Source organism: Microcebus murinus, chromosome 29 (assembly GCF_040939455.1).
Source record: "Microcebus murinus isolate Inina chromosome 29, M.murinus_Inina_mat1.0, whole genome shotgun sequence".
NCBI lineage: Eukaryota > Metazoa > Chordata > Mammalia > Primates > Cheirogaleidae > Microcebus > Microcebus murinus.
The window spans coordinates 14,178,796-14,201,880 of NC_134132.1; the positions used below are offsets into that span (position 1 = coordinate 14,178,796).

The 23,085-nt window shown below is 39.3% G+C and overlaps 1 protein-coding gene across 16 annotated transcripts in view; it reads left to right on the forward strand.

Annotated features, from left to right (window-relative positions):
* Positions 1 to 23,085, forward strand: part of SEC31A (SEC31 homolog A, COPII component) — a 64,894-nt gene that overhangs the window by 13,962 nt on the left and 27,847 nt on the right. For 8 of the 16 annotated variants that reach the window (XM_075998624.1, XM_075998627.1, XM_075998628.1 and 5 more), the window contains exons 6-19: positions 337 to 477; positions 2,282 to 2,424; positions 3,839 to 3,938; positions 6,293 to 6,454; positions 6,706 to 6,858; positions 11,170 to 11,403; positions 12,382 to 12,456; positions 14,438 to 14,476; positions 14,970 to 15,047; positions 17,503 to 17,578; positions 18,043 to 18,221; positions 19,289 to 19,415; positions 20,918 to 21,063; positions 22,710 to 22,883. In XM_075998624.1, coding sequence (XP_075854739.1) covers positions 337 to 477; positions 2,282 to 2,424; positions 3,839 to 3,938; positions 6,293 to 6,454; positions 6,706 to 6,858; positions 11,170 to 11,403; positions 12,382 to 12,456; positions 14,438 to 14,476; positions 14,970 to 15,047; positions 17,503 to 17,578; positions 18,043 to 18,221; positions 19,289 to 19,415; positions 20,918 to 21,063; positions 22,710 to 22,883 — 1,827 coding nt within the window. The remainder of the gene's footprint in view (positions 1 to 336; positions 478 to 2,281; positions 2,425 to 3,838; positions 3,939 to 6,292; positions 6,455 to 6,705; positions 6,859 to 11,169; positions 11,404 to 12,381; positions 12,457 to 14,437; positions 14,477 to 14,969; positions 15,048 to 17,502; positions 17,579 to 18,042; positions 18,222 to 19,288; positions 19,416 to 20,917; positions 21,064 to 22,709; positions 22,884 to 23,085) is intronic. The other 8 variants (XM_075998629.1, XM_075998631.1, XM_075998634.1 and 5 more) reach the window with 2 other exon arrangements.

Here is a 23,085-nt window from a genome sequence, read left to right on the forward strand (position 1 = left end):
CTGTGCCTTCTTGTCTGTCATAGTCCCTAACATCTACTCTGTGGTTCATGATCTATCTTGTCGCAGCTGCAAAATAAAGAAGCAGCACTTGATTTACAGCAGGAGCTTAATAAATGCTTCTTGAATGAGGCAACATTAAACGAGATAGAATAATCGAAATGGCCTATTACCTGCACTTTAAACTATATTGTTGTATATGTTAAGAATGCAGGAATATAAAGGAAACTTATGAAATAAATGGATCAGATCGTTAAGTAATCTGTTCTTTAATATGGAGGATCAGGTTATAATTTGGTTATAATAGAGAAACGGTTTCTAATAGTTTCTTCCTTCTAGCCCCCAGAAGACATCAGCTGCATCGCGTGGAACAGACAAGTTCAACATATTTTAGCGTCCGCCAGTCCCAGTGGCCGGGCCACTGTATGGGACCTTAGGAAAAACGAACCAATTATCAAAGTCAGTGATCATAGTAACAGAGTAAGTATGTGGTTTGTGACGAGCATGTTATATTTCTGCTATAGGTATTCCTATATTGTTTGTCAGAGTTGGCAACAAATCAAATTTCTGTAAACTCAAATCCTGTCTTTCATTAATCAGTCATGTTGGATAGACTGTTTTTATTAGGGAAAATAATAAAATTCCTAATACACTCTACTGGATATTATTAATGATGAAGAGAGATCAATTAATCAAAGGGCTTATTCAATGATAGACTGGTTGTTTTGCTTTGCTAGCTGTTTTAAAATATTGCCCCAACTTTTTCATTCATCTTTAGCTTTTCCTAGAATATACAAGTTTTTCCTGCTGGGAATTTTATGGCTAAGAACTTGTCACTTCCAAACTCCTGGTCATATCTTCTTTTGGTTAGGTGCTGCTGAAGTGAGCTAATATCTTTTTCCCACTTGCCCAGTAGATACTGCTATAGAACACATTAAATTCTCAGCCTTACTGATTTCTTAAAGTTTTTTGCCATTAGGTGCTATGAAATAATTTTTTTTTTTTATTTTTTTGAGACCAAGTCTTGCTTTGTTGCCCAGGCTAGAGTGAGTGCCATGGCGTCAGCCTCGCTCACAGCAACCTCAAACTCCTGGGCTCAAGCCATCCTCTTGCCTCGGCCTCCCGAGTAGCTGGGACTACAGGCATGCACCACCATGCCCGGCTGATTTTTTCTGTATATATTAGTTGGCCAATTAATTTCTTTCTATTTGTAGTAGAGACGGGGTCTCACTCTTGTCAGGCTGGTTTCGAACTCCTGACCTCAAGCAATCTGCCTGCCTTGGCCTCCCAGAGCCGCCCTCGCCCGGCTGCTATGAAATAATTTTGACACGAGAGCCTTCTTTGTTTTGTTTGTTTTTAATTACATTGGATAGTTTGACATTTTCTAAAACAAGTTTGCCTAAAGTCACAGAATACATATGTAATTTTAAAACCATACCAACAAAAAACAACTAAGAATATATCTTCAGAGTATTGTTTTTCAAATGAATCAGAAGTTTTAAAACAAATTGCAGTGGAATAAACCATATAGTAAACATTTTACTCATCTCCTAGATCTGAACTTCCAGGTAATTTTCAATAATAATGTTAATTTATCCCGTATGAAAATTTTAAATGGTAGTTGTTTCTTAAGACATTTTGCCTTCACTTTTTGTAATAAAATAGAGGAAAGGAGTGGGAGTTTTTGTTATTGAAATCTTTCATCTATTTTCATTTTTATGAAAGTGAATTTTCATAAAAAAATTCTTTTTTTTTTTTAAGACAGTTTTACTTTGTTGCCCGGGCTAGAGTGCCGTGGCGTCAGCCTCGCTCACAGCAACCTCAAACCTCCTGGGCTCAAGCGATCCTCCTGCCTCAGCCTCCTCCCGAGTAGCTGGGACTACAGGCATGCGCCACCATGCCCGGCTAATTTTTTTCTGTATTTTTCTAGTTGTCCAGCTAATTTATTTCTATTTTCAGTAGAGACAGGCTCTTGCTCAGGCTGGTGTTGAACTCCTGACCTCGAGCGATCCTCCTGCCTCGGCCTCCCAGAGTGCTGGGATGACGACAGCCGTGAGCCATCGCGCCCGGCCAACAAAAAAAATTTCAGAAAGATTATTGTTCAAGATTGTTCGATAAAATGTAGTAGTTTTTCATTTTGTTTTTTTTTTTTTGTTTTTTAAATAAACTAAGCCTGACTCAATGATTTTTACTCTTTGTTTCAGTAAAGGGCATAGTGCTCAGGCTTCATTTGGCTTTCCGTAGAGTGATTGGGCTGGTAAAATGTGGGCCTTCCTGTCCGCAGATGCACTGCTCCGGGCTGGCGTGGCACCCTGACGTCGCTACCCAGATGGTGCTGGCCTCCGAGGACGACCGCCTGCCCGTGATCCAGATGTGGGACCTTCGCTTCGCCTCCTCTCCGCTGCGCGTCCTGGAAAACCACGCCAGGTACCGCGCCGCTGCTCCCAGCGCCCGGATGCGTGTACTGGAAGTGTTTGGGGTCATCGTTTACAAGTTTGGTGATGTTTCTGTCACCAGACTTATGTCGTGGGCCGGTCGCGGCGGCTCACGCCTGTCATCCTGGCACTCTGGGAGGCTGAGGCGGGTGGATTGCTCCAGGTCAGGAGTTCGAGACCAGCTTGAGCAAGAGCGAGACCCCGTCTCTGCTATAAATAGAAAGAAATTAATTGGACAACTAATATATATAGGAAAAATTAGCCCGGCATGGTGGTGCATGCCTGTAGTCCCAGCTACTCGGGAGGCTGAGGCAGGAGGATCGCTTGAGCCCAGGAGTTTGAGGTTGCTGTGAGCGAGGCTGACGCCACGGCATTCACTCTAGCCTGGGCAACAAAGCAAGACTCTGTCTCAAAAAGAAAAAAAACAGAAGTTTGGTGATGTTTTTGTCATCAGAAGTATGCTGTGGGAACTTAGGTGTTCTTTTATAGCAGTTAGCTAGCCTATGGTTGAGTTGGTTTTGTTACTCATTGTTTTTGCTTAAAGTCACAGTTTCCAAGAACCTGTCGATGACATTAAGTGAGGACTTACTGCAGTTAGATTTCCTGCCTGTCCGTAGGTAAAGCATTTATTTATTGATTGATTGATTGATTTTTGAGACAGAGTCTCACTCTGTGGCCCGGGCTAGAGTGAGTGCCGTGGCGTCAGCCTTGCTCACAGTAACCTCCAACTCCTGGGCTCAAGCGATCCTCCTGCCTCAGCCTCCCGAGTAGTTGGGACTACAGGCATGCGCCACCATGCCCGGCTAATTTTTTCTATATATATTTCTAGTTGGTCAATTAATTTCTTTCTATAGTAGGACAGGGTCTCGCTCCTGCTCAGACTGGTTTGGAACTCCTGACCTCAAGCAATTCTCCTGCCTCGGCCTCCCAGAGTGCTAGGATTACAGGCGTGAGCCACCACTCCCTGCCTAAAGCATTTGTTTACATATCTCATTCATATATATATATATAAAATTTCTATGTAATTTTTATATAAATAGGATAATTTATCCATTTCATTAATTTTCATTAATCGTGAATACTGTATAACAGTACAAAGTAGATTTCTACCACATAGTTTTTGCCTACACACTTTCTCATCAAAAGATCGTCTATAATTTATTATTGAATGGTCTGTAGCGTGGACATTGGGTTTTATCTTTTTGCTGTCATACATGTACAGTACATTGAACATCTGTGTCTTTGTAATGATCAGAGAGCATGCACATTACTAAATTGCCTTCTAGAAAGATTGTATTAAATTACACCTCTGTGAACAGTGTGTTTCCAAAGCCTAGCTGGAAATAATTTTGAGATTTGGTTTTCTCAAGATTAAAAACTTCCCTGTCCCTTTGTGTTTTCTATAGGGGGATTTTGGCAATTGCTTGGAGCATGGCAGATCCCGAACTGTTACTGAGCTGCGGAAAAGACGCGAAGATTCTCTGCGCCAACCCGAACACAGGAGAGGTATGGGGTGGAAATGTTTCCCAACATTGTAGTCTTTGTAGCATATTATTTCTGGCTGCATAAGAAATTTTCCATATGGATCCCTTAGTGCGTTATTCTGTGAAAAGCATATGGCAGAGGTGTGTGTCAGAGATTTTTATCAGGAACATATCTAAGCTCAGCTATTGTAACCAGGAAGCGGGAAATTTTTCAATCACTGAAGTAGTATTACTAAAACTAATAATCACTCCCTCCCCATTTCCAATAAAATGTATTTATTACCTAGACTCAGAAATACTTAATTTTATTTATTTCATATGTGGTTCATGGAAATTGATATCATCAATTTGATATCATCAATAGGATTGTTCAAGGTTTGGGTCTACCGCCTGGTTTATCATTCCTGAAGATTCTCTTTCACTTTTGGAAACAAGTAGAATTTTTTTTTCTTTTTTTTGAGACAGAGAGAGTCTCACTCTGTTGCCCAGGCTAGAGTGCCATGGTGTCAGCCTAGCTCACAGCAACCTCAGACTCCTGGGCTCAAGCAATCCTCCTGCCTCAGCCTCCCGAGTAGCTGGGACTACAGGCATGCGCCACCATGCCCGGCTAATTTTTTCTATATATTTTTAGTTGTCTAATTTCTTAGTATTTTTTAGTAGAGACGGGTTCTCACTCTTGCTCAGGCTGGTTTTGAACTCCTGACCTTGAGCAATCCGCCCGCCTCGGCCTCCCAGAGTGATAGGATTACAGGCGTGAGCCTCCACGCCCAGCCAAGTAGATAGAATTTTTCAGTCTCCTGAATGATAAAGCAGGAATATAAATTATAGCTTTTATACTTTTACTTTTTCTATATTCCTATGCTGTAAGTGCTTCTGTGGTTACTCTGATGGAATGCTAATAGAAATAATAGTGCCTTCAGTAAGTTTTAATTATATTGTTAAAATGAAAAACACTTTAGTTATTTGATTTCTGGCTTGAAGTTTTTGGATGTAGCAACGTCTGTAAGAATATAAAAACATTAAAGTTAGAGGAGACAAGAGAAAACATTAAAATAACAATAAATTTTATCTCGTATGATTTGTAGACCAAATAATAAAAATCTTGCATTTTACACTGCACCTTCCCAAGTAAGTTCAAAATTCTTAGAACTTAACTGTTCTGTCATCATTTTCTCAGTTATATAATTTGATAAAATGAATTTTTGTATGTAATTAGTTATGTGTGCTTTGACTTTGAAGGAAGAGACGTTTAGGACCTGCTACAACTAAAAATGTTAGATCTTTTTGTTAAAATGCAAATTAAGAATAGTGATTTAAGTATCATCAATATCAAAAACATAAGCAGGCTAAATATCGTTTCACTTAATTATGTTTTCTTATAACGTAAAACAGTTAAATGTCATATAAAGCCAAAGTTAAGTTCATGTGAATTACTTTTTAAGGCCTAAAATGTATGCTTCTATGAATAGTAGTTACCATCAAACTTATCTTTGAGTTAGCAACAGTGTAAATGTTTTGTATCAGTAATTATCTATAGTTTTTTTCCATGTCCTTTGAGATTTCTTAGTGAATTCTTCCTTCTCAAGATTGATTTAAAAATTTGATCTTCCAATAACCTAAATATGGTTGTTTGGGTCTTGCCAAACAAAAACAGTTAGACAGGGCACTGTTGATCTTTCAGAGTTTAACGAGCTGACTTTATAGTAGAGTGTTCTGGTCTTTCAAATGCGTGCATTACTACCATTTCAATAAAAACAAGAAAACCTCAGTTTTTAAGATACACTTTTTCAAACCTGGTTGACATTTTAGGTTACATTCCTGTTTGTCATAATAAATAATTATAATGGATCATTCTTATATTATACTTTTAAAAATCTTGGTATCATTTTTCCTGGCCAAAGACACTTTCCGAAAGAAAAGGTTTAATTAAGGCTGGGCGCGGTGGCTCAACGCCTGTCATCCTAGCACTCTGGGAGGCTGAGGGAGGAGGCTCGCTCAAGGTCAGGAGTTCGAAACCAGTTTGAGCAACAGCAAGACCCCATCTCTACCATAAATAGAAAGAAATTAATTGGCCAACTAAAATATATAGAAAAAATTAGCCGGGCATGGTGGCACATGCCTGTAGTCCCAGCTACTCGGGAGGAGGCTGAGGCAGGAGGATTGCTTGAGCCCAGGAGTTGGAGGTTGCTGTGAGCGGGGCTGATGCCACGGCACTCACTCTAGCCTGGGCAACAGCATGAGACTCTGTCTCAAAATAAAAAAGAAAAGCAACTGTTTAATTTAGATGTGCTTGTTGGCCACATCAGTGCAGGTGTTTTGGCTGTGAAGTGGCCGTACGCTTTCTGAGTTGTGCTGTCTGTTTTTCTGTCGACGCAGGTGTTGTATGAACTTCCCACCAACACGCAGTGGTGCTTCGACATCCAGTGGTGTCCCCGAAACCCTGCCGTCCTGTCGGCTGCCTCCTTCGACGGCCGCATCAGTGTGTATTCCATCATGGGAGGGAGCACAGACGGCCTACGGCAGAAGCAAGTGGACAAGGTAGTAGAAAACGATAAGGTTTTTTTTTTTATTATTATAACACCTGGGAAAAAAAAATCCCACTGCATAATTATTTTGCAAACGACTCCGCCGATCAGCCTCGCTGGTTAACCGCATGACTGGGAGACAACAGTTTCTCGCATGTGACCTGAAACAATGAGACGTCGTCTGCGTTAAGTCACAGATTGTCACCTGTCTGCGTTAAGTCACAGATTGTCACCTTATTTTAATTTTTTTTTTTTTTTTTTAAGCTTTCGTCATCGTTTGGCAATCTGGATCCCTTTGGCACGGGGCAGCCCCTCCCTCCCTTGCAGATCCCCCAGCAGACGGCCCAGCACAGCGCCGTGCTGCCCCTGAAGAAGCCGCCTAAGTGGGTCCGGAGGCCGGTCGGCGCTGCTTTCTCAGTAGGTGGATTCTGTCCTCGCGGCCCGCCCGCACAGCAGGGAAGCGTGGCGCCGTCGCCGGGGCTGAGGGAGTTTGGGTTTGAGGCGTGTCCGTGTGTCTTTCATCGCTCAGAATGGCTTATCAGGAACGGCGGGGCCTGCTCTCTCCTTTTCCTTATGTCGTCAGTAAAACTGTGGTAAAAATATGCACAGCAGTCCATCACTTGAACCATTTTTAGATGCTCGGTTCAGGCCAGTTACGGTGGCTCACGCCTAGAATACCGGTGCTTCCGGGAGGCCAAGGTGGGAGGATCCCCGCTCGAGGCTAGGAGTTTGAGGCCACCCTGGGCAACATAGTGAGACCCCCATCTCTACGAAAAATTTAAAAAATTAGCCAAGAAGGGTGGCAAGACTGCAGTCCTAGCTGCTTGGGAAATTGAGGTGTGAGGATCGCTTGAGCCCAGGAGTTTGAGGTTGCTGTGAGCTACGATGGCACCACTACCTGCTCTTTAGCCTGGGTGACAAAGACCCTGTCTCTAAAAAAAAATTTAAAAACCCACAATTCTTCTCTTTGACAAAAAAAAAAACTTGTCTTCCTTCTCTTTCTCTCCTTTTTTTATGATGGAGAAGTATCCTTTTCTCCTTCTCTTCTTCCTTCTAGTTTTTCTTCCAATTGCCAGCTTTTGGCCGGGCCAGGTGATTCATGCCTGTCATCCTAGCACTCTGGGAGGCCGAGGTGGGTGGATGGCTCAAGGTCAGGAGTTCGAAACCAGCCTGAGCAAAAATGAGACCCGTCTCTACTAAAAATAAAAACAAATTAATTGGCCAACTAAAAATACATAGAAAAAAATGAGCCGGGCATGGTGGCGCATGCCTGTAGTCCCAGCTACTAGGGAGGCTGAGGCGGGAGGATCGCTTGAGCCCAGGAGTTGGAGGTTGCTGTGAGCGAGGCTGACGCTATGGCACTCTAGCCCGGGCAACAGAGTGAGACTCTGTCTCAAAAAAAAAAAAAAAAAGATTGCCAGCTTTTTTAATTGTAAAAAACACATAACATAAAATCAATCATCACAAACATTTTAATATATACTACACTAGTGTTAACACATTATTTTACAACAGATCTCTAGAACTTTCTGTCTTGCAAAACTGAAACTCTCTATCCATTGAATAACAACTCCTTATTTCCTCCTCCTCTCAACCCTTGGTAAGCACATTCTGCTTCAGTTTCTAGGAGTTTGACTAGTTTAAGTAACCCATGTTAATAGAATCATGCAGTATTTTTCATTTTGTGACTGACTTATTTCACTTAATATCCTCAAGGTTCCTCCACGTTTTAGCATATGACATAATTTCCTTCTTTTTAAAGGCTGTATAATACTCCCTTGTATTATGTACCACATTTTCTTTATCCATTCATCTGTTGATGGATATTTTAGGTTGCTTCCACCTTTTGGCTATTATAAATAAATACCACAGTGAGCATGGGTGTGTAAATATCTCTTCAAAATCCTGTTTTCAAATCTTTGGGCTATATAGCCAGTAAGTGAGATTGCTGGATCATACTGTTGTTGACAGTGTGAGACAGCTCTCACTACGTGGCTCAGGCTGGTCTTGAACTCCTGGTCTCAAGCAATCCTCTCTCCTTAGCGTCCCGAGTCACTGGGATTACAGGTGTGAGCCCCCATGCTTGGCTGCTATGTATATATTGAATAAACTGGGTTATTCGTTATGTAGAATTTCTCACATTCTAGATTTGTCTGATTATATCTTCATGATGTTGTTTGACATATTTTTCCTCGTAGTTGTATTTCCAGAATGTTCCTCTGTCTCCTATTTACTACAGACTGATAGAGTTTGAAGCTTGATCACATAGATTCAGGCTATTAGAAGGAAGAAACGTTTGAATCAGGGTGAGAGAGGATATATATATATGAATTGCCCAAGGACTGTCTTTTCCAGTTGAGCAGTGATTCTCAAGTTGCAGCTTAGAAGACTCCGGCCATCCCTGTAGACCAAGGGAAAAAAGGAATCTTTTCCTAAATATTCTTATTTCACTGCTGTTTTTGAAAATCTTGTAATAGGACAAGCCATTTGTCCAATAGTAAGTCACTTTTCCCCTAAAACCTACAGATACAAAAAAACCAAAAAAACCCATCATTAATAATAATATTAATAGCTAAAATGTTTGCTATTTCCTCTGTACCCGGAACTGGAACTAAGCATTTTACATATAGTAACTCATTTAATACTCACGACCACCTTATAAAATAGCTACTAGTATTTTGCATGTGAAGAAAGAGAGGCATAAAGAAATTAAGTAACTTGTCTAATGTGACACAATTATAAAACTTTTAGCTGTTCTACTGCCCGTCTAATCAAATCCCTGCCATACATAATGATAGAAAGCGAGTCTCTAGGTAATCATCCCTAAAATTTAGATACTAATCATTTGGTTCACTCCCATTGCATTTGTCATCATCATAACAGTTAGTCACATCATATAATTCTGTATATTCTCATTTCCCCAAACCGAATGCTTTATCTCCTCTGCTAGTGTCATTCTTCTAGTAACCAGGCTCAGCATTCTTTCTTTGGCCTCTCGTATTCATGCCTTAAGTGCCAGTATTGATCTCTTTATAAACCTCTTGGATTTAATTTTTCCTTTTACATTGCTACTCCTCTGCCTAATTCTTTATCTTTTTAACCAAACTCTTCCAATAAATAGCTTGATTGTATGTCTGTTGCTTCTCTTTTTCCTTTCCAATCCATACTACTTAAACTCCAGATTTATTTTCCTAGAATAGACATTTGATTATGTGTGATGTCATTCATAAATCCATTCTTTGGATTGAATTAATCCCATCCGTCCTGTCTGGTCTCCTCTACTAGCTGCACTCCTGTCCTTGAATCTTTCCCTTTGCTTAGAACTCTCCATTTTCCTTACCAGTTTTTCTGAAGCTTAATCATTCCGCTAACTAGTTCTTCTCTAAATAATTAAAACATTTTTTTATTATAAAATTACACACGTATGGAGGTTTAAAAATACTCAAACTGTACAGAAAAGCACCTCTCCACCCAAATGTGAATTACTGAGAACAGAGACTCTGATCACAGGTGGGTTCCCAACGCCTAGAGTGGTGCCTGCCAAATCAAGGTGTGTGTGTATCATTGGACTGAAAAGTGAACGTCTTCCTCCCCCATTTCCCCACCTCTTCTCACTAGTATTCAAGAATAAGTAACACTCAATTTTTGCTCAATGAGTTTGGAACCAAGTGTAGATGAGGAATCAAAATATCAGTTTTAGTACTGCCAACAGGTACTGCGTCCCCGTTTAGTTTTTTTCATGTTAAGTTCCTTAAAGATAGTGATTTGTGTTTTCTTAAAGTCTTGGTATTTCCTACAATGCTTGACATAGGAAACACCTAGAACACCTTGACATTTAATAGGATAGTTTCGAGTAAAGCCCTTAATCCTTTTTATTTTTTTTTTTGAGACAGAGTCTCACTGTGTTGCCCGGGCTAGAGTGAGTGCCGTGGCGTCAGTCTCGCTCACAGCAACCTCCAACTCCTGGGCTCAAGCGATCCTCCTGCCTCAGGCTTCCGAGTAGCTGGGACTACAGGCATGCACCAAGATGCCCGGCTAATTTTTTATATATATGTATTAGTTGGCCAATTAATTTATTTCTATTTTATAATAGAGACGGGGTCTCGCTCTTGCTCAGGCTGGTTTCGAACTCCTGACCTCGAGCAGTCTGCCCGCCGGGGCCTCCCAGAGTACTGGGATGACAGGCCCGGCCACCTTAATCCTTGTATAGACATTGCTAAGTGTGAAAACCAAATTTGGTCCTATGTTTCCTTCTTTCCATATATTTATTATATATGCGTGTATTAGTCAGATATTAACCGTTTCGTTGCTTAAGAGTAAAGCAGACGCAGAGCCTGCCTTGAAACTTAGGGCCTAGAACAGAAGGTAAGACAAGGATGCAGAGCCAGTAGTTGAATCAGAAGAGACACAAACTCTGCTGAGAATATCTGGGATGAAAGCTGATGTTGGCCAGGGCCTTGGAAAAGTAGTGGTGTTGAGTGTGTAGAAAGCAGTAAAAGCAAGTGTCTGAGAAACTGTGCGGCACAGTAAACAGCACCTTTCTTCTAGAAGGTGGATCGTGGAGAGGAAGGATGAAAAGTGGAGGAAATTAGAATATCAGCCCACGTCCTCCGAGTTGATGGATACACGTTTGGGCCACAGTTCTTTGCTTTAGTGGGTTTACTGTAAGCGCTTTTTCGGGCCGTATCCTGTGGTCGAAACGGATTGCGTTCGTTTGCCCTTCCACAGTTCGGAGGCAAACTGGTCACGTTCGAGAACGTCAGAGGGCAGTCTCAGCAGGGCGCCGAGCAGCCGCCAAAGCACCAGGTGTTCGTCAGCCAAGTGGTCACGGAAAGGGAGTTCCTCAGCCGGTCAGACCAGCTGCAGCAGGCCGTGCGGTCACAAGGCTACGCCGCTTACTGCCAGAAGAAAATCGATGCCTCTCAGGTCGAGTTTGAGAAAAACGTCTGGTCCTTTTTGAAGGTAAAGTTGACATTTTAAAATCATTTCATTTAATCATCTGCAAATTTAAATGTTCCCGTTATATTCTTACTTGTCTTCCCATGAAAGAAGCAAATGGGAAAGTGCGATTTCTGGGCTTTATGGTGAAATTAAGAAACTTTGTAAAAGAGCACACAACCTAACTTCTTATGTCAAGAGTTCTTCCTTTTCTTCTTGGAAAAGCCTAATCTGAAATACTTTTTCAGTAAGTAAACCAGAAACAATATAAGATAATAGATATATTTGGGGGAGAGAGACTTAACATTCAGCATACCTATTTTACAATGAGAACATAGAGCTTACTATAATAAAAACATAGAATATTTACTATCTGTAGTAGATCCAGTTACAGAAAATAGGAAAAGAGGGAAGAGGCATAGGAGAGAGAGGTTGGAGGTAGTATTTATCATCCTGTCTTTAAGAGGAGTTACAGGGAAAAACATTCTTTTTACTGAGTTGTGTTTTTTAACAATAGAATAACAAATAGAATTTCTTGGTTCGTCATTTTGCCTCCACTGGAATATCTATTTCTTATTGCAGTTACTGAATTTTCCAAGGAAAAACGATCTTAAAAATTTTAAGTTTAGATTCTAAAATTGTAGAATTTATTTTTACGTTTTGTAATTAAGTATTAATTTTGACAGATTATGACATAATATGTTCCACATAAGATGAGTTTTGCATTCATTTAAAGTTTGGACAAGAGTGAGTTTGTATTTACAAAAATTATAATTCAAAAATAAACTTATTCAACCAGGATAATTAATTACTTACATACTTACCATTAAAAAATCTTATTTTTTTAAATAACTGATTTTTGGATTCTTTCTAAAAGTGGCGCTTCAGAATGACATAGTAGACTTTAAGTAGTTTTAATGGTTCTTAGAATCTGATCGTTTCTTATAAAAATCAGGCCTTTAAATGTAGATCTTTGTTTCAAGAATATGTCTTTCTTAAAAGGTAAACTTTGAGGATGATTCTCGTGGAAAATACCTTGAACTTTTAGGATACAGAAAAGAAGACCTAGGAAAGAAGGTAAACTTTCAGGAAAATTAAATGGTTGTGTTTATATTACATTAATACAAATAAAATATTTATGTATTGTCCTTTTTTTTGTAAAGTTCTACACAGGTTATCTCAAATCAACCAAAAAACATTTAATAAGAATTTGTGTTTGATTGCCGGTATTTTGAATACATGGTTTTAAATGCAATACTCCACATTATACCTGGATTTAGAAGCTGCCAGAACCACATTTAATTCAAGATTTTTTTGTTTTGTTTTATTTGTTTTTTTTTTGAGACAGAGTCTCACTCTGTTGCCCAGGCTGGAATGTCGTGGCATCAGCCTCACTCACAGCAACCTCAAACTCCTGGGCTCAAGCAATCCTCCTGCCTCAGCCTCCCAAGCAGCTGGGACTATAGTTGTGCACAGCCACACCCGGCTAATTTTTTGTTTCTATTTTTGTAGCTCGACTGATTTTTTTTTTTTTTTTCTATTTGTTTACTAGAGACAGGGCCTCGATTTTGCTCATGCTGGTCTCAAATTCCTGAGCTCAAGCAATCCTCCCACCTCAGCCTTCCAGAGTGCTGGGATTACAGGTGTGAGCCACCTCACCTGGCTTAATTGAAGCTTGATTATCGGGAATAATTGGGCCTTGAAAGATTAGACACTATGGGCCTGAAACACTGGAAATCACACTGATTTGTCACCAGTGGCCCTGGGGAAAAGAGAGAGGGATGCTATTAGAGGTCACCCCAAGTTTACTGCAACTTAAGTCACGAAAAGAAGGGCATTATTTTCAGGCTATCACAATTTTCCACCCTACCTGTGTTTATGCCTGTAGCACAGAATTCCTAAACTGCGTATTGAGTTGGTCCAGGTAACAAGAAGTAAGTAGTAGATATTTCGGGAACAGGAGCAATTTATTGTACTGAACCTGAATAAACATAAAGTCCAAGTGACCTGCCTAAAAGTTTAACTTAAAAAAAAAAATTCTCCTTTAAAAAGAGGATGCTGGACACAGTGGTTCACGCCTGTAATCCCAACACTTTTAGGAGGCCGAGGCGGGAGGATCCCTTGAGGCCAGGTATTCCAGATCAGCTTGGGCAAGATAGTGAGACTTCTGTCTCTACAAAAAAACTAAAAAAAACAAACCAAAGAAACAAATAGATAAAATAAAAAGAGGAAATCATATTGCAGTTTGCAGTGTTGTTCTTCCTAAGCAGGGGTTTGTTTATCATCCTACAATGTTGATGTCAACGTCAATAGCAGTAAAAATGCTTTGACTTTGGAAACCTTGAAGGCCGTTTTGAGTTCCCTTAATCGTGTGATTTTTTTTTTTAGCCTCTCATCATTCTTTGGAAATGACTGAAGTTTCTAGAGCATTACAGGGTGGTTGCGCACATGGTACAGGTTGGATATCTAGGCACAGGTTGGAGATCAGTGCTGCTTTAATTGAGACAGACCATGTCACAGCCTCGCTGCTTAGTGGCCATGTGTCTTTCTAACTCCTTTAGAGTTTTCATATTTAACTTTACTGTCAGTCTACACTTGTTAATGCTGTAACTCTTTTAGGTTTGCAAGAGATTAATGTGAAAGTTTTACTGCATGCCTGGTAGCAAAAAAAAAAAAAAAAAAAAATGAGAAAATAGGATCTGGTTGTCAGAATACTTCTAAAAACAGTTCTTTCCATAGTGAGTACCCGAAGAAATGTCTTTAAAAATTTGTTATTTTATCTCAAGCAAAGTAGAAGAGAACGTGTTTGTGTTGAGGTTAGTTTTGTGGTTGAACAGCAGAGTGGGATGATATCATAGCAGTAGAAATCCGTGTGAACGAAACTGGCACTGTCGAAGCCAGCATTGCACTGGCTTTATGTTTTTCCTAAACATGCTATCCTTGATGTGAACTGTTGTGGATTTTTGCCAATAAGAAAGGAGTAAGAGGTGAATGTTTGCTACTGTATGCCCTGCAATGGAATTCCATTTAGTATGTGGAGTTGTTATTTTTGTTTCAGATTGCTTTGGCCTTGAACAAAGCGGATGGACCTGACGTGGTAAGGAAGGCTTTTCCTAACAGCCGTCTCCTAAAATTTTAGTTAGGTCATAACAGAGAAGGAAATGTAACTTACGAAATTTGTTTTATGCTTCATGGTGTAAAAATAAATGCCGATCGTAGGTATTTTCATAATTTAATAATTCTCATCTTCAGATAGCATAGCTTTAGCTAGCTGGGCAGTTCTTTCCTTTGGCCTACGTATTTGAATTTTGTAAAAGAGGAAAAAACCAGAATCCATGACTACTCAGATACTTAAGGCCAAGATCTTTTTTGCTGCAGGACATTTGGCAGGGAAGAAAGGAGAGGTGTTAGCGATTATTACTCTTTGCTTTTCCTCTAATGGTGTTTCACAGTAAATTTACTCAGTGTTGCTTCTTATGATTAAACTAGCTCTGAATGTTGATGGTTGGGTCTTTTGTCTTCCTTGTTCACTAATGACCTCTTAATGCCACATTCTTCCACTTCCTCTGTGATTGTTTTGTGTACCAAAGGCTCTTAAAGATTCTGACCAAGTAGCCCAGAGTGATGGGGAGGACAGCCATGCTGCTGAAGAGCAGCTCTTGGGAGAGGTACTTACTTTTTTTCATGTTATGTTGGACAAATTTGTGATATTTGTGTGTCTCACATTGAGATAAAGGAAAATTTTCTCAACTACTGTTGCAAAATAAAGTTGGAACGAATTGTTTTCTCAGAGATGTTTAGGGCAGGAAGCTACCCATACTGACAAAAGTACCATCTCCCAACTCCAGCCTCACTTCCGGATTACCTGGTTTAACATTAATAGTCGATGTCACGTAACTGGGTCAGATGGCCATCAAGATGTCACAGTGAAAAGAGATTTTATTCAGGAATCCACACTGCATTGCACGTATAAGTTTTTTCTTAGCACATTACTATATTGGGCCCCACTGTCAGTAACACAGGCTTCTGAATTAGTCCTGAACTTGAAGTCCAAGTACAGATTATTTCACTAAAACTAAACCGTGTCATGATTTACTGTAAATGTGTCCTTGGTTGTGGTTCATAATTTTTGTAACTAATTAAAAAGAGTCCTTGAACACAGAGTTGTATCATTAATTTTTTTCCTTTTAATTTTCTGTTTTTTTTTTTTTTACCGATTAATAAATCCATACTTTTCTTGCTTTCTAATTTTATTTAATCTTGGAAAATTAATCAAGAAATTCTTATTTCTCATCTCATCTTTGACTTTTTCATTGTTCTTTATGATATGGGAATATCCTGACTATGGAGTATTTTCTATAATGTTTTAAGTATAATCTTATAATTTTTTTATTCTTAAATCTTTTAAATCGTACCATCTTTTTCTATAATCTGTAATCTTTATAATTTATAAATTATAAAAATCAATAAATATAGACTATTACAATAATTTTAGACTATTTAGTCAATAAATTTAGACTATTACAAGATGATTATAAAAATCATTTTCCTTAGAAGTAGATCTCCTAGAGTTTAATTAATATGGGAATAAAGGATGTGGATAAAATCTTGCTAAAAATTAGAATTAATTTTGGGAATATTTGGACAGAATTGTAGGATACATAAAGAAATATACTTTTATGTACAACTAGATTAACTATGTATTATCAAATAGAAGACCATTTGGGAGTACACTTATAAATAATAGGTAAGAATAATATGTATTTAGCAAAATAGTAGTCATTGATCTGTACTTTGATCACTTGAAAAAATTATGTTTAAGGAGTTAAAATCTCCTTTATCTTGATGATACTATTTGTTTATCAAACATTAATAGCTTGCATATGGAAGATACTCAATACATAATGAATTGTGCATTTTTTGGCCTTATGTCTATTTCAAAAGTCCATATTTATTAATTGTTTTTAGAAAAAAATTTGAAATATAATTAAAAACAAAGAGTATTTTGCAACTTTGTTAATGATATAATCAGATCAGTATCTCTGATTTATTCCTTAATGTGAATAACTTAAATTCTCAATATTTTTGAATTTGTGTTCTAAAATGCTTATCTTTAGATGGAGAAAGGGAATTAGAGTTATAGATATTCTCCTCTATTAGTCAACATTAATTAATTAAGCTTTATTTACAAATGATGCAATGCTGTACTCTGCCCTAAAATTACCCAGTTCCAAAATGGGTAATTTTGACCTCGAATATTCGGCATTTACATTCAGAAGTGTAGGTAACACAAGCACATAAGAAAGATATTATATCTCATATAAGAGAGTTACGTTTTTCTCCAAAAATTTCTCTCTAATCTCTTTGATATATTTTTGTCTTCTTTGGAGTTTTTATGCATGGAAGAGAAAGCATTTAAAGTTATTTGCTGGCAAAGTGCCTCCATTATATTTCTTCTAAAGAAAGAAAATATTGAATTTATTTTTAATCAGTCTTTCAGGTAGTCTCAGAAATTTATAACAAAACTATATATACTTTTAGCAGACTGATCTGTTCTTGTTCCAGGTATGACTACTTTGAGAGAACACAAAATGTATAATTGGAGTATATTCATAATAAATAGTCTATTTATATGGCTTTTATTCTGTGGACAACAAATAATTTTTTACCTGATTTTTTTCCATGATTCAGTTAGAAGAAAACATTTCACAAATCAAATCTAGTAGACAGGATGTGTAGAAATAAGATTGTTTTAAAATGTAAATACAGTATAATTTTAAAATCTGTATTATGCATGTTTCAAGCCACTCATAGTTAAGGTATATAAGAAAACAAAGATTCTTCAGCTTTGATAAAAAACTTCTGAGTTGCCAATAATGAGTATGTACACTTTAGTTTGACAGTATTCCTGATGGCTTTGGATTTTATGTATGATTGCACGTGAGGAGTTATTAGGGATACTTACGCAAGTCCTGGATCTTAGTGTAAACTTAGATCTGAGAACTTTTCTAGAATAACTTGGCATGCAGCTAATTAGTAAGTGAATAATCATAAATAAATCTTGTTGGTAAATTATTCCACAGTTTCATTGTTGCTAAACTGCTACTTTTTCCATCTCTTTAGCGCATTAAAGAAGAAAAACAAGAATCTGAATTTCTGCCACCAGCTAGAGGAACATTTAATATTTCCATCAGTGGGGGTAAGTACTTGTTGGTTTTGATTTTTTTTTTTAAGAGCTCTGTTTTTTTTGTTGGTTTTGATTTCTAATTGTTTTTTTTTTTTTTCACCATTTGAAAACAATCTGTGATTTTAATGTAGAAATGTTTTGTCAGAGGTGTAGAGGGTTAAGAAATAATTCAGTTTTCATTTAGTACAGTGTATATTATTAGTGCCTCGGGAAGGGTGGTGTGTTCAGATACCCAACTGATTTTTAATAATTCAGTTTAAGCAGTCTGGAAAATGTGCTATATTACATGCATCTCCATATATTTCTATAGATCTCTTCCATAAACACCAACAGCTTGTGTTAGAAATTAATCTACCAGTAATCAGAAATTAGTATTACGTTCTCTGTGTGTGTATACAAATTGATATGTGTAGTATTTTGTTGTTTCTGGTAACAAAAAACTCTATATAAGTTGGATGTATTATTCCTTGTTGCAGATATTGATGGCTTAATTACTCAGGCTTTGCTGACGGGTAATTTTGAGAGTGCTGTTGACCTTTGTTTACATGATAACCGCATGGCTGATGCCATTATATTGGCCATAGCAGGTGGACAAGAACTCTTGGCTCAGACCCAGAAAAAATACTTCGCAAAATCCCAAAGCAAAATTACCAGGGTATGTTATTTTAAAAATAAATAAACAACAACATTTATCTTTCTCAATATAAAAGCCATACATTCTTATTATAGATAATTGTAATGCAGAAAATAGTAAAGAATTTGAAAAGCCATACATAATTCCTTGACCTAGAAATAGTTGTTGTCAATTTGGCATGATTATTCTAGTTTTAGTTGTTTCCATATATAATTTTAAAAATTAAAAATATTTTCATATTAGAAAAGTTTAACAGAAAATTTTAAAGGTAAAAATTTTAGCACTCTCTAATTCTGCCAATAGATTGATGCATATCTTTATCTCTTTCTATATATTTGTAGAATTTTTTAATTAACAGAATCAGGATCATATATGTATATATATGTGTGTGTGTGGTTTCATTTATAGGTATTGTCACTTAGAACAGATCATGTCTTCTGTTTTTGTTTTTGTTTTTGTTTTTTGGGTGTTTTTTTTTTGAGACAGAGTCTCACTCTGTTGCCTGGGCTAGAGTGCCGTCCATCAGCCTAGCTCACAGAAACCTCCAACTCCTGGGCTCAAGCCATCCTTCTGCCTCAGCCTCCCGAGTAGCTGGGACTACAGGCATGCGCCATCATGGCTGGCTAATTTTTTCTATATATATTAGTTGGCCAATTTATTTCTTTCTATTTTTAGTAGAGATGGGGTCTCGCTCTTGCTCAGGCTGGTTTCGAACTCAAACGATCCACCCACCTCAGCCTCCCAGAGTGCTAGGATTACATTGTGTGCCCGGCCTATGTCCTCTGTTAAATGTTCTGATAGCACCCCATGTTGCTCTGTAGAAATGTTGCCCTATAGAGACATATAAGATTTCAGAAGTTTTATCTTCTCAGCACTTTATGAAATATGTTGGTGATTTTTTTTTTTTTGAGAAAAAATAATACCGTTTTATGATGTCATTTGGTTCAAAAATATACTTCATTTTGCTGTGGCTTTATATGGCATGAAATGCTGTGAATAGTAGTTTTCAAAGATACGTTTGGTTCTCCAGAATTAATTTTTATTAATACACTGAAGACTTAATTCTCCCTTTGTTTTCCTTTCCCAAGCTTATCACTGCAGTGGTGATGAAGAACTGGAAAGAGATCGTTGAGTCTTGTGATCTTAAAAATTGGAGAGAGGCTTTAGCTGCAGTATTGACTTACGCTAAACCGGATGAATTTTCAGCCCTTTGTGGTAAGAAATGAGCTTTATGTTTAACTAGATGACATATATGGCATGGCGTGTTATAAATAAAATTAATGGCAAATTTTATTAGAATGTTTTATAAACATAAGAAAAAGAAGTTCTTATTTGGATGTTTTTCTCAGAATTATTTAAATGCATTTCTTCAGCCCGGCACAATCGCTCACGCCTCTAATCCTAGCACTTTGGGAGGCCAAGGTGGGAGGATTGCTTAAGGTAAGGAGTTCGAGACCAGCCTGAGCAAGAGCGAGACCCCATCTCTACAAAAAAATAGAAAAATTAGCCAGGCATGCTGGTATGTACCTGTAAGTCCCAGCTACTTGGGAGGCAGAGGCAAGAGAATTGCTTGAGCCCAGGAGTTGGAGGTTGCTGTGAGCTATCATGACACTGTGCTCTAGCCCACGTGACAGAGTGAGACCTTATCTCAAAAAAAAAAAAAAAACATTTCTTCTCCATACCTCCTCATTTTTAATAAAAATACTGTTTAGTGATTTTGGTTTCAGACAGACCAGAGTTGGAATCTGTCTTGGCATGACCTAGGAACTATTACTTTCTAAGACTCAGCTTATTCATCTGTAAAATGGCACATGAGAAACTCTCACTTAATAGATAACTCTCACTTAGCTATGATAAAATTAATAATTATAACATTTGAATAGAAATTTATTACGGGCCATGGCTAAAGTGGCAGCTAAGGAATAAATAACTATTTGCAAGAAAAGAAACTTAGGGCTGCTGATACAAGAGAAAACAACTATTTGCTACCTTGAAAGTATTATGAGAATACCAAAATTATGAGGGATTAACTGTATTTTCATAAATAATTTATAGTAGACTTAGCTATGATTGATAAATCTATTCCAAGTGTATCTTTTTTTTTTTTTTTTTGAGGCAGAGTCTCGCTTTGTTGCCCAGGCTAGCGTGAGTGCCATGGCGTCAGCCTCGCTCACAGCAACCTCAAACTCCTGGGCTCAAACGATCCTTCTGCCTCAGCCTCCCTAGTAGCTGGGACTACAGGCATGCGCCACCATGCCCGGCTCATTTTTTTTATCTATATTAGTTGGCCAATTAATTTTTTTCTACTTATAGTAGAGACGGGGGTCTCGCTCTTGCTCAGGCTGGTCTCGAACTCCTGACCTCAAGCAGTCCGCCCGCCTCGGCCTCCCAGAGTGCTAGGCTGACAGGCGTGAGCCATCCAAATGTGTCTTTAGGGTTTTTCTGTTCAAATACTGTTTCATTTATTGCTTTTTTCCTAATTAACAGAAATCAGTTCAATAGCTGCATATAGAGTCTTGTGAAGTCCTTCATTATGTACAATGTGTCACCCACTTGCATTCATTTAACAAACACTTACCGAGCCTTTAAAGGGACTGTGTTTCTCCCTGCTGCTCATTGGTTATGAAGTGCAAGCTATACCTCTGAAAGTGTTGCCGAGGCGCGCATGCACGCAGTGCCTTGGGTGTGATCTGATTCTGTTTTCCTCTTGTGTGCAGATCTGCTGGGAAGCAGGCTTGAGAGAGAGGGAGACAGCCTCCTGCAGTCCCAGGCCTGCCTCTGCTACATCTGTGCCGGGAACGTGGAGAGGCTGGTTGCGTGCTGGGCGAAAGCCCAGGACCGAAGCCACCCCTTGTCCCTGCAGGTCGGGATCTCTGCAGCAAAGGGGGCTTGCTCTTTAGTGTTGTCTTTTACCCTTCTTACGATCGAGCTATATGATTTCGGCATAGTATTTCCCTTGTCTCTCTGGAAAGAGGTTTTTCTCAGTAGGGTCATTGCTAGGAAGGTCCCTCTGTTGAAAAATCACGTAAGAAATCAGGGTTTTCCTTCTAAGTCCTTCTGAGAGAAAATACACTTGTTTCACACTTCGGGATTCGTGTACTTACTAAAGGCATATAGGTAGGATGATTTTTTATGCTTTCCTGCCCATCGTTGAGCGAGTCGGCATGGAAGAGCAGCGGGAGAAACTCTCGAGTGGCGATAGTAAGCCTGTGTGGGGCTCACGTGCCTTGTGGTCTCCTGACCGCAGCGCTATTTTTACGGGATGGATGGGACGGTATTGTCGGTCGTCGTTCCTCCCCTCCTGCCCGGACACAGTTTCAGCCGCCAGACAGCTGCTCGTCACTTTCCCTTTGGACCTTTGCCTGTTGCAGCTCACTAGACCAGTGCCTGGTAGTTTCAGGGTGTTGAAGAGAAGGTAGGAACCTATGCCCGGAAGGTAGGAACCTGTCCGTGATTTAGAGACCCCCCTTCTTTTTTTTTTTTTTTTGTTGCCATCAATAAGAAATTTATTTGGTTTGTTAAAGTCCAAATGCTAGTATTTTCCAAGAAAAAAAAAATGAACAGGTTTATATATAGCAGTTATGAAGTTGAACTGCTGAAATTTGTTCCCTGAGACATTTGGACTCTTATATAAGAGTCCAAAGTCAGGAATGTCTCTTACTTTACACCCTTGAATTTATATTAAAAGTTCACATAGAAAAAAAGAAAAACTGCCAGGACCTAATTTCTATAATTTTTTTTTTTTTTTAGACAGAGTCTCACTCTGTCGCCCGGGCTAGAGTGCCGTGGCGTCAGCCTCGCTCACAGCGACCTCAGACTCCTGGGCTCAGGCGATCCTCCTCCCTCAGCCTCCCGAGTAGCTGGGACTACAGGCATTTCCCACCTGCCCGGCTCATTTTTTTCTATATATTTTTAGTTGTCCAGTTCATTTCTTTCTATTTTTAGTAGAGACGGGGTCTCGCTCTTGCTCAGGCTGGTTTGGAACTCCTGACCTTGAGCAATCCGCCCGCCTCGGCTTCCTAGCGTGCTAGGATGACAGGCGTGAGCCACCGCGCCTGGCCTAGGACCTAATTTCTGTCCCCTAATTTCCCAGCCAAATCATAGGCTTAGGTACCTTTGGACCCTATGGAAAAGAAAAGAAAACAAAACATCTGACGATTCGGAACTACCAATAGTAGGTAGAGGAGAAAAAGCATATTTTTGAGAATGAGCTGTTCAGATGGACCTAAAGTCTTAAGCACGCTCTCCGCGGATGCTGCACGCCAGCTGCGTGTCTTTAGGCTTGATGGTGACACGCTAGGCAGGAGACCCCCTCCTCCCTTCCTAGTTTGTTAGCTACCGCCGTGGTGGCCATGCTGTTCTAAGAGGCATGGCAGCAGGTACTGTGCTTTCAGTTTGGTTCTGGAAACCTTAGTCCCTCTTTATCTCGTCCTGCTTCCCCTGGTACGCACGGTCTTGGCGTCTCTGTCTGTCTCCCCCTCACTCTCTCCCTTCCCTTTCCCCACTCAGGATCTGATCGAGAAAGTCGTCATCCTGCGGAAGGCGGTGCAGCTCACCCAGGCCGCGGACGGGGACGCCGTCGGGGCGCTGCTGGCCGAGAAGTTGAGCCAGTACGCCAGCCTGCTGGCGGCCCAGGGCAGCATCGCCGCCGCCCTGGCGTTTCTGCCCGACAACACCAACCAGGTGATGAGGGGTAGCCATTTCTCTCTTTTTTTTTTTTAACATTTTTTTTTGAGACAGAGTCTCGCTTTGTTGCCCGGGCTAGAGTGAGTGCCGTGGCGTCAGCCTCGCTCACGGCAACCTCAGAGTCCCAAGTAGCTGGGACTACAGCTACTGTTGTATGATATATATTATGCAATATATATTATTGTATTATATTGCCATC